The sequence below is a fragment of the Vigna radiata genome, chromosome 6 (assembly GCF_000741045.1).
Source record: "Vigna radiata var. radiata cultivar VC1973A chromosome 6, Vradiata_ver6, whole genome shotgun sequence".
NCBI lineage: Eukaryota > Viridiplantae > Streptophyta > Magnoliopsida > Fabales > Fabaceae > Vigna > Vigna radiata.
In genome coordinates, this window is record NC_028356.1 from 35,650,105 (window position 1) to 35,662,955 (window position 12,851).

The following is a 12,851-nucleotide window of genomic DNA, read 5'->3' on the forward strand; positions in this document are numbered from 1 at the left end:
AAGCCTATGAAACACAAAATTGTGATCAAAGAGAGTCTTTAGAACCTCTAATCAACATGAAACTAAAAAAGAAAGCCAAACGACACATGTGAAGGAAGAACACCTAGGCATGATCTTAAAATAAGTATGAAAGGAAAAAAGATTTTCTAGACACTTCCTGATCGTCAAACAGACAATTAAGGAGTTAGAACTCTTAGAAAGAATGAAAAGGAAACTCAAATAAATAGTTATAAAGAAAGGGCAAGTGTTTTAAATAATGAAACGAATTTATAAAATTCTATCTTTATTATTGAATTATTTTAACATTAATATATTTGGTCTCATTATTTTAAAACACTTATAAACTATAATACTCTAATTTCTAGGTTTTTATATGTCACATATAATTTGTTTACTCAACCCTAATTTAAATGTGTTTCTTTTTGTATTCGAAATTTTTTAATGTTATTATAAATTATTTAAAAGTGAGTATTCAATTTATTAAAATAATAATTCTTTATTTTAATGATATATCATATTTAAATATAACTTATAGATAAATATTGATAAAAAATTAATAATACATAAACCAATATTATATGAGTAATAATACTATGATAAATAAAAGAATTATGTGTTAAATCCTATCCTAATAGTAATATAAAGTCTTAATAGTATTTAAATAAACTTGTGTTACACGGATCATTTAATCTTACATATATTAAGTTTTAGAAATCAATAAATAGGAAACTTATATTATTAGAAAATATACTCTCACTTTTGAACTTCATTTTATTTTATTCCTTCAAATTTAATTGTAATATATTTATCACTCAAATGTAAAATTAATATTTAAGTATCTCGAATTTAAAAATAATTGTTTAGTCTATCAAATAAACAATTATATTTTGGCACCTAATTTTAAAAGTGAATTTTCAAGTTTTCTTATTTAAAAAAAAGCTGATTTTGACTTTTAAATTTGATGCTAAAAATTTGCTGCACAACTAACACGTATTTAATTTGAGAAAAATAATTTTGATAATGTTTAAAATTTCTTTTTTAGTTCTCTCTTTTATAGTATTCTCTCCTCTCATTGAGTATAGACTTTCATTATAGTTTTTGTTTTTATCTTTTATGTTATTTGTTACATTGTCATGGATGAAATTTGTATTTAATTTTTTATTTTTCAAATAAAATATGATGGCTTTTTTTAACAAGGACCAACAAATTTGAAATAATTGTTGATACATACATGAGTTTAAAATCACTACTATTTAACAATAATAGCCAAACATAGTTTTGGTGATAAACTTTATTAGAGTTCAATTTCCATAAAGAGTGAAAGAAAGAAATGAAAACCTTAAGGTGTGTTTGGCAGAAAAAATGAATTTGAAAGATGATCGAGGAATTTAGAAGCTATTCAAACTTGCTGGTCGCACCCCATGCTTATGATAACCTCGCCTCTCTTTGGTTTTCTTTTTTATTTTGATTCTCGAAGCCCAACAAGACTAGCCCATAACTTCTTTGCTAGATTTTGAGAGTTTAATTTGTTGATAAATTTATCTTAAAACATTATACAATAATTTAAATCCTGGAAGTTTAAATTTGCAGTGTATTACACGTATAAATTTTGACCTAAATTTGATGTATTAAAAGTATACTTTAGTAAAACAAAATTAAAAAGATTCACATAATACATGTAATTACCGACATTGATGTTATCATCAGCACCAAAGTATAATAGTAGTACCGGTCAGGGAACATTTCTTTTAAATTAAAGGACTATTGTAATGTAAAACTAAAATAGAAGTCAAAGTTTGCATCATAAGTAGTCTAAGTACAAAATATAACTAGATGCATACTTGATAAATAACAAATTATTTTGTTTCAACTACATAAACTTCCTTTTTAACATATTAAATGTTATATGGAAAATATTTTTCTAAAATATATCTTTGAAATTGTTCCAAGAAAAGATCCATTATCTAGCTTTCACCATCTCTTTAATATCCATCCACCAAAAGTTAAATTCTCATAGGTAAAAGGCAAAATAAAACTTATTATCCTTCAAGCATATTGGATATCCTAAAATGTTATCTTTATAGTTATGTGGCAAATTGTGCCCATTTTTTCTAGTTGTTCGAGGAAAGCTCAACTTTAGTTGTTGAAGGTGCAAAAACACACCTATAGAGCGCTTGAAGGTATGCTATGGCTCGTGGGAACAGTCTCTTCTTCCTCTTTGTATCTCCATATTCTTCCATTTTCCATTTTGTAAGCTTGGGCTCTTTGTGACAATGGAAAGCTAAACCCATTTTGTTAAGGGTAGAGATAATCACTAAAATATCTTGTTTGTCAATGCTTTAAATACATATATGTCTCATCCATTAAATCTTAGTATTCTTGTTTCTGTACTTAGTGCTTGCTATGATGTGCTCATTCATAGCTTGATGCTAGGTTCATTAGGTATTGAAAAAAATATATTAGTGGAGATGACATGAGTTATATATGAAAAATAGTGAAGTCGGTAAAATCTAATCTCAACAATATCAATTCATAAATTTTCTAACCTTTTTCAATTCTTAAGTGTCTTCAACTTTCAAAGTTCAACATTATTATTTATGCATCAATTTATTTCATAGTACATAATATCAAATTATGAAATTATTCTTTAGTTTAGACACTAGTACAAAAATCATATTTTCTGACGTACAAAAACAAACTATGATGTACATAATTTTGTACGTTATAATAGGTTTACATATTATATGACGTAGCAAAAATTTACATTATCTGAACATATTATGACACTGTTTCTAAAATCAGTCCATTTTTTTATATGAATAAATTGTTTCGAATTGATATTGGGTAAAATTATCTATGTTTACTCAATATCAATTCGAAACAATTTATTCATATAAAAAAATGGACTGATTTTAGAAACAGTGTCATAATATGTTCAAATAGCATAAATTTTTGCTACGTCATAAAATATGTAGACCTATTATAACGTACAAAACTATATGTACGTCACTTTTGTACGTCATCAAATATGATTTTTTTACTAGTGTATACTGTTGGTCCTGTTGATGGTACATGTGACTAGTATAGGGTTAGTAACTTGGTCCTGATCTTTTAAGAAAATAATTGCTTCTAAAACATAGTTATCAATCAAATTCTTATGTTCCTTTGTTTTATTTGTTTATTTTACTAATGTGCAGAAAAATGCCAAAGTTGTTTCTATTGATTCTTATGAAGATGTTAATTCCTATTATGAGTTAGCATTGAAAAAGGTCGTTGCAAATCAGCCCGTGAGCCTTCCTATTGAAGGAGGAGGAAGAGAATTCCAATTTGATTTTATTCATGACCTGGGAAAAGAAGGTGTGCCTATTACATAGAAAGAAGTAGAATAGGAAGATCCAAAGTCCAGAGTTTTGAGTCTAAGTGAAAAACATGTGGTTTATTTTTTGCTTTTGATTAGAACATAAAAACTTCCACTCTTTCCCTATTCAATTTTAAACAAAATTGGTTTTGCAATGTTGACATAATTTTTTAATCAGTATATTTCATATTTGTCAGGGTGTCTTCTCNGGAANATGTGNAACNNCACTAGATCATGGTGTTGTGGNNGTTGGGTATGGTACAGAAAACGGTCATGATTATTGGATTGTGAGGAATTCATGGGGTGCTGATTGGGGAGAGGAAGGATACATCAGAATGGAAAGAAATCTGGGTAACAGCAGATCAGGAAAGTGTGGAATTGCGATCTAGCCATCTTATACCGTTAAGAGTAGTCCAAACCCACCCATTTTGCTGATTGTAAAATACGAAGTTTGATTTAGATAATCATTGGATTTAAACTACTTGATGGAGCAATTATCTTCAATCCTGACTAGTACAAAAATCATATTTCATGACGTACAAAAACGAACTATGACGTACATAGTTTTGTACGTTATAATAGGTCTACATATTTTATGACATAGCAAAAATTTACGTTATCTGAACATATTATGACACTGTTTCTAAAATCAGTCCATTTTTTTATATGAATATTGGAGAAAATTGTTTCGAATTGATATTGAGTAAAATTATCTATGTTCACCTAAAATGTCTATAAAAAAAGAAATAACTCTAATGAATGTGAACATAGATAATTTTACTCCGAAACAATTTTCTTCAATATTCATATAAAAAAATGGACTGATTTTAGAAACTGCATCATAATATGTTCAGGTTATCATGATGTAAATTTTTGCATAAAATGTGTAAATCTATTATAACGTACAAAACTATATCAGTTGCATAAGAGAATAGGATAAGAGAAAATTGCATAAGGTATTTTATATTGGTTCAGATCAAAAGATCTTATATCTAGTTGTTAATCACTCTTAAAAGAGATATTAAACAAACATTAAAATAAACTAAATTTTACAATCACAATAGAAACAATTTAGGAAAAAAAAATACCTTTCTTGAAGCCACAAAAGATGAAAAACACCTCCCGTAAAATCCACAAGGGATGAACTTTTCATTTGAATCCCACAAAGGATGAAGACACCTCTCTTGAAATCTATAGTATTTCTCAAAACAAATTTTTCTCTACAATAATCAACTATCATTGTTTATTTTAAAAATATTGTTTTTTTCAAATAATCCAGTGTTGCTCCTCGGATTCTACCTTTTGACTTATAACCTTCTACATTTACTTTCTTAAATGACATACACATATTATATAGCTTTAACAACCAAAATTATAATCTCTTAAATCCATGCATTATTTAAGTCTTCAACACTTTTTCATGAATCATCATTATTTAAACTAATATTTAAACCTATTTTTTATTATTTAAAAATTTCACAACCAAATATAGAAGTAACTTTTTCTTAGTTATTAACACGACTTTAATATATGAAAGAAAAAGTTGCATCATACTAATTTCTTTTTAACTAAGAAAAGCTTTGTTTTTATGTATGTAAAGTTGAATATTAGATTACATAGTTTTTATTATTTATAATTTTCACACTTTTTAATTTTAATTAATTTATAAATTCAATTATTGTGTTGGAAGGAAGAATGAAATTTTTTTGAATCTATTTGATTCTAATAAAATAGTATCTCCACAAACGCATAGGTAAGAAAATGGAGGAAATATAAATGAAAAGCTTGTCATATATTATATGATATTTTATGAAAAAAATACTTGATATGTAAGAATAATAATTGTAATTACATACTTTTGTATAGAACATGTTAGGAGAATAATTTTTTGACATTTATTTATGCGAATGCAAATTTCCTTTGTGCCACTTCAGAGACACAGACAGAACACGACCCGCCTCACCACTAGGCCCCGCCCAAGTAACAACTAACAAACAACTACCCAGTTCTCGTAACTCTGGTTAGATTAACCGAACCAGGGTTGGGACATGCCAGTTGGAGACATGGGCTTCAAGTTAAGTCCGCAAAATAATGCAATGATCAAGGTCACTCAATCACACACACATACACGCAACGCAATGCATACGTGAGGACCAGACGAGGCAACGCAGCACCCGATCCAAACCCAAACCTTCGCTCTTCCATCTTCCACACTCAACCGCCAATGCTAAGAGAGGAAACGGTGGGTTCCAGAAGTGCCAGGCACACCGCCGCCTCCGCCACTGCCACTGTCTCCAACAAGGTTCTCGTCGCCGTCAAGGCGGAGAAGGTGATCTCCAACACCGCATTAGCCTGGGCTCTCACTCATGTCGTTCACTCCAGCGACTCCATCACACTCCTCGCCGTTTACTCTGCTCAAAAAACCGGTACCTATTTTTCTCTGAACCCTCTCGATAAATCTCAATTCCTTTGAATCGTATTGAACAATCGCAAAATTGAAGAATTAATTCTCACAACAAAACTTAGATGTTTTTATTCACATGCTTATCATGCTGTACTTTTAACGGAATTGAAGTTTCATTTCTGTAGTCGTTTTGTATGAATACTGGAATTTCACACGCTGATTTGAGAAGAACACTGAAATTATATGTATGAAATTGTTTAACTTGTTCTACTTCTTGCCGGTTCAACTGGCTTAGAGTTTGAACTATAACTTTGTGTGGATGCGGACTGTTTGCAGGCAGAAGATTCTGGCATTTTTCGAGAATTGCTGGAGACTGTACGACCGGACCGGCGGCGAAGTTGCCGGAGCGAATTTCAGATATCTCCGAGTCTTGTGCGCAGATGGTGCTTCAGTTGCACAATCAAGTTGAGGTAACCTTGAAATTTAATTTTCCCGAACGATTCACGATTTTAAAGAAAACTGTGAAGTCAATACTAAAATTGAGGAATTATTATGCACTCGAGTAAACGGAAAACCTGTACCTGCTGTCACTGGTATCGCTTCCACCACCTTTCTCTGTCACTGGTAACGTTTAGTGCGACGAAAAGGACTCAATTTTCCACCTGGTTTTTTTAACATGAAGACTCGTTGTTTATCAATTTTTTTTTTCCGGTTTTAAAAACGTTGTGACTTTATGACCATATTCGCGCTGTCGTTTTTGTCTCATTCTCTTTCTTCCCGGAACGGAGATGTATTTTTCAATCATTAATGCCATGTTTGCAATACCACTTTACAAGAAATTTTTGAAACACATAAGATAAATATAATTAAAATAAGATAAATATAATTAAAATAAGATAAATAAAATTAAAATAGAATAAAAATATGAGTTGCGTGTATTAAAAGAAAATAGAATGGAAGAAGTGGAATTTTCTGTTGATTTAGATAAGTAGAATAAAGAATGCTGATCCAAAAAAAAAAAAGAGAGTAGAATAAAGAATGAAAATTAATAAATTGTATTATTTTTATACTAACTACGAAAATTAAATTTAACTTAAAAAAACTTAACATTTTACTATTTTTTATTATTCTCTTAATACGAAGATGTTTATTATTTTTTTGTTATAAAGCTATATTATTTTAAATTTTCTTCCATTTTACTTCTTCCCTGAATCAGTGAGTTAAAAATTTTATACTTTATTTAATCATCATTTATCTTTATGTCCTCTTATCTGTTTAAACTAAAGCAAATTTAGAACAGAAGCATGGCAAATTATTATGCCGGTAATTTTATATATTATATATTTTCTGTCAAATCTATATCAATAATTTTTGCTGATAATTTGTCTTTTTTATATCAATCATTTAAAATATCCATGTCTGTATATGTATGTATTTTTTTTTTCACAAAAAAGGGCAATGTATAAACCACTACGTCCTCAACTTTGCTTTTCAGTAACATGTCAGAGTTGAGGAAGTTTCTGATCTCTTCAAAGTTGTACCAGCTTGACTTAATTCTTTGGATTCGTATATGCTTTTAAAATCTTGTCTTACAACGGAGTTTATGATTTATCAATAATTGCACATGCAGAAAGCATGGTAGGACAAACTACACAAAAATATGATAATCAACTGTCCATGCATGCTAGAGAAAAATGGAAAAGAATTTTTTATTTTATAATAGAAAATGTTTTTATTTGACACTAAATTACATTAATTGATAATTTACTTTTAGAATTTTTTTTACCATTAAAAAAGTTAACTTTTATATTTATAAAAAGAAAATTAAAAATTAAAATAGTAAATATCAAATATGTGTAAAAAAATTTATTGAAAGTGAAAACAACATTCTTAATTATATTTTTTAGTAGCATAAATGAAAAGATTTGGCCGTTATTTGACAGTGAAGAGTTGATCCCAGTTTGTTTTATTTTTACTGAGTCTGACTACCCTCATGATTATGGTTCCTATACGTATTTGTGAGGACAAATAGACTAAGATTATGTTTTTTTGTAATAAAATATTTTGCTTAAAAATATCCTTTTTTAATATTTACGTTTTTTCATGCATTATATATACTATTATTAGCTTTATAAAGCTCACTATGACGTGCAGACTTCAATTTTCTAGGTCACAATTCTCTCTCCTTAAACATTCACGACACGAAACTCCATTTTCTAGGTCAACAAAAAAATCAATTTTTGACACCATTTTAACACTGTACATGTGTTAAAATATGGTTGAATGATTTTAAATTAAAAAAATTGAAGCAAAAATATATTTGGAAAAAAAAAATTAAAGTTTTTTTTTTAATTTAAAATTGTCCAATCATATTTTGACACGTGTATAGTGTCAAAATGCAAGTATATACAGTTAAGATGGTATCAAAAAATTAATGTTAAAATATCATTTTGGTTGAATTGTATATAGTTTTTTTTCTCCCTCTCAATCTTCTAATCCTCCTCCCCTCTGTAATTATAGAATTATTTTCCCTCTTTCCCTCCTAATCTCAGTAGTGTAGGATTGTATTCACGCCGAATCTCTGTCATGGATATTCGAGGTCTCCAATTTACGTTAATCAATTGTGAGAAATGGTTACTTATTTTGTGGGAAGATGGTCAAAGATGAGGGGAGAGTGTCCAACTTGGGCCCTAGGCCATGGAAATCAGCCCCTTATTATACCAAGCTAATCAAATAGCATCTTACGACGTATTCACACTAACTAGACTGAACTTTCGGGAATACACTGCCATATACACCGATATGATACAACAGTATATGGATATACTTCTAGTCCAAATTCTTTTTCTAAAGTGAGATATGAATACGCGTTCTCTCATTCCTAATTTGTTTAAGAATGCATTTTCCGTAAAATGATTACTGTATATCAAGGTATGACAGTTTGTATTTATTTCTCATAATGCAGGTAAGGGTAAAGATTAAGGTGGTTACGGGTACTCCCAGTGGTGCTGTGGCGGCCGAGGCTAGATGGAGCGGTTCCCATTGGGTCATACTGGACAAGTAATTAAACATGAAAAAGTATTTCTTTTTTTCTGAGCTATTAGTTTATTTTGTTCATTGCAAATGTTTCTCATTTCTTCCATGCACGCCGCAATGAGGTCATTTGGCTTCGCATATTTGACACGTTGATGGATTGGTGATGAGAAATTGTTGGGTGGAAGAGAACCACATTGTTTATTCATGGTTCAGAACAATCTAAACATGTATTTTATTCCAGTTTATGAAAAATTAATTTTAACACTTAACCATATATTACAAGGGGATAATTGATATCTTCCGGACCACCAAATAATTCATCATGGATGACCCTCTTCTGCAATTCATATGTAGCACATTGGCCGTTTTTTTTTTATTACGAGCAGCTGATAAGCCATACAAGAGGACCTTATTTTACCCAACTGCATCACGTTAATCGTTCAATTGATTTATGCATGGAATAGCCTAAACTATTGTCTCTCCGGTTATTACCTGCCGGTAAACAGAGAAAGCAACCTATTACATTTTCCCACCTAATTCTTTGCTAGGTCCAGTGAACATTTAATTAGGAAAAAGTGTTTTGAGATTCGAAGATGCATTGCCTTTCTAGGATTTGATTGAACAACTGCTCATAGGTAGAATTTTTTGGAGCTGCATTGTTGAATGATAAATATGCGAGAAATTTGTTGATGAGTACCTACGTTGTTGAAACAGGAAATTAAAGCAAGAGGTAAATCATTGCATGGATGAACTCAACTGTAGCATTGTGGTGATGAATGGGTCACAGGCAAAAATCCTCAGACTTAACTTAGGGTGTTCCGACGAACTCCAAACTCCTTTTTTCTCGGCTACTTCTTCACCAGGCATAGAAATTGCAAAGCTAAAAGGCGGAAGATTGATGCATTCTACCCCAGTAGGTAGCCCTGAAGAAGCAGGTACTTCTGTTATAAGAAATATAGGAGTAAATTCAGGGTCAAGTTCGGACTCGATGACTTCTCCTTTCCTTGTCTATGAACAAAATCCTTTGTACGAGGGTCAGGGCCCAGGAAAAAACATACACAAAGCAATCAACGAACAGATAGATTTCAATGTCCAGCCACCATTATACTTTGACATTGAAAGAGATCGCCCTCCCCCGCTCTGGCCGCGTCCAACACCATCTGTGGCTAGTGAAAACAAGCCTGTATTTTGGATTCCTCAAAACCACATTGTAGACGACAAGTTTCCGAAAACTAAAAACAACATCCAAAGAACTAAATCTCCATCTTCGAAAACTTTACTTGAGAATTTTAAGCGTTGTGATAAAGAGATGAGAAGAAATGAATACGGGTTTGACCAAGCTCAAAGTAGAAGATACGAGACGGGCAACAGAGATAATTCCATACCTTTGGGCAGAACTACCTCAATACCTCCTCCCTTGTGCTCACAGTGTCAGAATAAAGCACCAGTATTTGGAAAGCCTCCAAAACGGTTTTCTTACAAAGAGCTAGAGGAAGCTACTGATATGTTCTCAGATGTGAATTTTTTGGCTGAAGGTGGATTCGGTGTGGTCCACAAGGGAATACTCAAAGATGGCCAGGTTGTTGCGGTGAAACAGTTAAAGTGTGGGGGTTCTCAAGCAGATCTTGACTTCTGCAGGGAAGTTCGGGTTTTGAGCTGTGCACAACACAGAAATGTTGTGCTGTTGATAGGGTTTTGTACAGAGAGCAATTTGAGGATATTAGTTTATGAGTACATATGCAACGGATCCTTAGACCTCTACTTATATGGTATTTACTAACTTTATTTCAAACACTTCTTTATTGTTGTTTCTTTCTGTCTCTGTAATTTGTTTTCAATGTTCTTGACATCAATCCAAAGAGAGATCAAACAGTTTATCACTTGATTAACAGGACATGATAGTATGCCTCTGGATTGGAACTCACGCTTAAAGATTGCAATTGGAACTGCACGAGGCTTGCGCTACCTTCATGAAGACTGTAGAGTTGGTTGTATAGTGCACAGAGACCTTCGACCTAAAAATATCCTCTTAACCCATGACTTTGAACCTCTGGTAATGAACTCACCTTCCGCATCTTTTTTTTTTTGGGCAAAAGTAACTGCATTTTAAATCTAATAATGCAACTTTGATATAGGTGGCGGACTTTGGGCTTGCTAGATGGTACTCAGAATTGAATATAGATACAGAAGATCGAGTTCTAGGAACTTCAGGGTAACGAATTTGCTTTATGCATGTATATTTTCTTACCATAAAGATAAGGGACATCACGGTTTTGATTCTAATCGATGGTACCTTACATAAACTAGGTATCTTGCACCGGAGTATCTTGACGCTGGAAATCTTACATATAAAGTAGATGTATATGCATTTGGAATTGTATTATTAGAGTTAATAACAGGTAGAAGAATTAGCGAGTTAGAACAGTTCAATGGATTCTCGTATCTTCCCGAATGGATTCACCCTCTACGCATGTTAGAGCCCAGTCATATCTTACAAAACGTTAGTTCTCCCAAACCATTGGAATTTAATCTTCAATTGCAAGCTATGGCTCGAGCTGCTTCGTTGTGTCTCCGTGTGGATCCTGATGCCAGACCCCCAATGTCAAAGGTATATCTTGCATGTGTTCAACTTGTTACTTAGAAACTCTTTTTACTTTTTTTTTTTTTTATTAAAAAGGCCATTCTCTTTAACTTGAATGTAGATCCTGCGAGTGCTGGAAGGGGGTGATCCAGTTCGTCCTATGGGTTTAGACATCAACTCAATTGGTAACACAAGTGGGCATTTAAGCGGTTTGAAGTCGCTCAATCCACCAGAAGCTACGATAATTCATTCTCGTACACTATCACATTGATCATTCTCTCTGCTCTTGGACCTTTCTTTCAGATATGCAAAGCACTTTTAGGTAACAACTAGGAAAGAAATCATTATCTTAGCCTTCTCATTCATAAATAGATTTCTAATTTGGCTGGTGTTTCTGGAGCCCTGTAGTTCTTACTCGCCATATGCTTAATAGCAAAAATTTCATTTCTCGTTATTCTATTTTCTCTTGCATTGTTTGTACAACCTCAGGCTCTCAATAATAACTGTCAATTTCAATATGCAGGACTGCTAGCAGTGTGCATGTGTGTTGTTCACCATATTTCTTCCCATTTCTTCTGCAGAAGAAAATATATTAATTTTGAACACAAATATTACATTCCTTTAAAATTAGTTTTATTCTATATTTTCCCCCATTACATCGTCTATTTTCTTGTACTACCTTGATTGATTACTGTTCTAGCTAAAATTGAAAAAATGTCTAAGCTAAAAACATTCAATCATGTAATGTAAATTATCAACTTTATTATTAGAGGTAATGGGATAGTGGGTATGATGAAAGTAAGATAGAATAAAATTATGGAAAATGATATTTTGACACCACTTTTTGACATCATTTTGATACTGCATACGTGTCAAAATGTGGTTAGACGATTTCAAATTAAAAAAAAATTGAGAAAGGATATATTTGAAAAAAAAAACCAAAGTCTTTTTTTCTTAATTTGAAATCGTCCAATCACATTTTGACACGTGTACAGTATCAAAATGGTGTCAAAAAAATGGTGTTAAAATATCATTTTCCTAAAATTATGATTTCCTTTCCTAAGTAGATCTCGAACCTAATTCTAAAACTCAGATATATTAAATTGGTTTAAAGCTCTTTTTGGTCCCAGTTTTGGTTAGGAAAATTCGAAATGGTTCCTGAGTTGATTTTGTGTTCAATTTCGTCCCAAAGAACAAATTTAATGTTCAATTTGGTCCTTTTCAGTAACTCCGTTAAAATTGTTAACGACAACTAGTCCACATGTTTAACTGTTAAGTGATGTGTCAGTTTTTTGCTGATTGGGATTTTAATGTTCAATTTTAATGTTCAATTTGGTCCTTTTTAGTCGTTAGAATTAGGATTTTTTTAAATTGTGGAACTTGTTTATTTCACTTTTTATACTTTTTCTTTTCTTTTCTTTCATTATTAATAGATTTTCATCTTCTTCGTTGGTCACCATCAATGCAGCAAC

At 31.5% G+C, this 12,851-nt stretch overlaps 2 protein-coding genes across 4 annotated transcripts; both read left to right on the plus strand.

The window, feature by feature from the left end:
* Positions 1-2,187: 2,187 nt before the first annotated feature.
* On the plus strand, positions 2,188-3,747 carry LOC106763771 (germination-specific cysteine protease 1-like). Its single transcript, XM_014647929.1, has 3 exons — positions 2,188-2,250; positions 3,198-3,287; positions 3,556-3,747. Exons 1-3 carry the CDS (start codon positions 2,188-2,190, stop codon positions 3,745-3,747), a joined length of 345 nt encoding a protein of 114 aa, XP_014503415.1.
* A 1,538-nt stretch (positions 3,748-5,285) lies between these two features.
* Positions 5,286-11,988, plus strand: LOC106765244 (inactive protein kinase SELMODRAFT_444075). 3 transcript variants are annotated; one of them, XR_001376022.2, is made up of 9 exons: positions 5,286-5,784; positions 6,099-6,232; positions 8,728-8,822; positions 9,513-10,567; positions 10,691-10,851; positions 10,934-11,010; positions 11,106-11,406; positions 11,501-11,701; positions 11,903-11,988. XR_001376022.2 is itself a non-coding variant. In XM_014649795.2 (8 exons), the coding sequence occupies exons 1-8, from the start codon at positions 5,583-5,585 to the stop codon at positions 11,648-11,650; spliced, it is 2,175 nt and encodes a 724-aa protein (XP_014505281.1). In that variant the 5' UTR covers positions 5,287-5,582; the 3' UTR covers positions 11,651-11,897. The 3 variants fall into 3 exon arrangements, 2 of the variants coding, with proteins under 2 accessions (XP_014505281.1, XP_014505282.1); XM_014649795.2 differs by lacking the exon at positions 11,903-11,988 and having other exon boundaries at positions 5,287-5,784; positions 11,501-11,897; XM_014649796.2 differs by lacking the exons at positions 5,286-5,784; positions 11,903-11,988 and having other exon boundaries at positions 6,193-6,232; positions 8,728-8,840; positions 11,501-11,897.
* Positions 11,989-12,851: the final 863 nt, after the last annotated feature.

Excerpts from the sequence above, each read along its gene's own strand:
- LOC106765244 (XM_014649795.2), top strand. The coding sequence starts at position 5,583 with ATGCTAAGAGAGGAAACGGTGGGTTCCAGAAGTGCCAGGCACACCGCC. Across the intron at positions 10,568-10,690 it reads CTTAGACCTCTACTTATATG|GACATGATAGTATGCCTCTG; the intron begins GTATTTACTAAC and ends CTTGATTAACAG. Across the intron at positions 11,011-11,105 it reads CGAGTTCTAGGAACTTCAGG|GTATCTTGCACCGGAGTATC; the intron begins GTAACGAATTTG and ends TACATAAACTAG.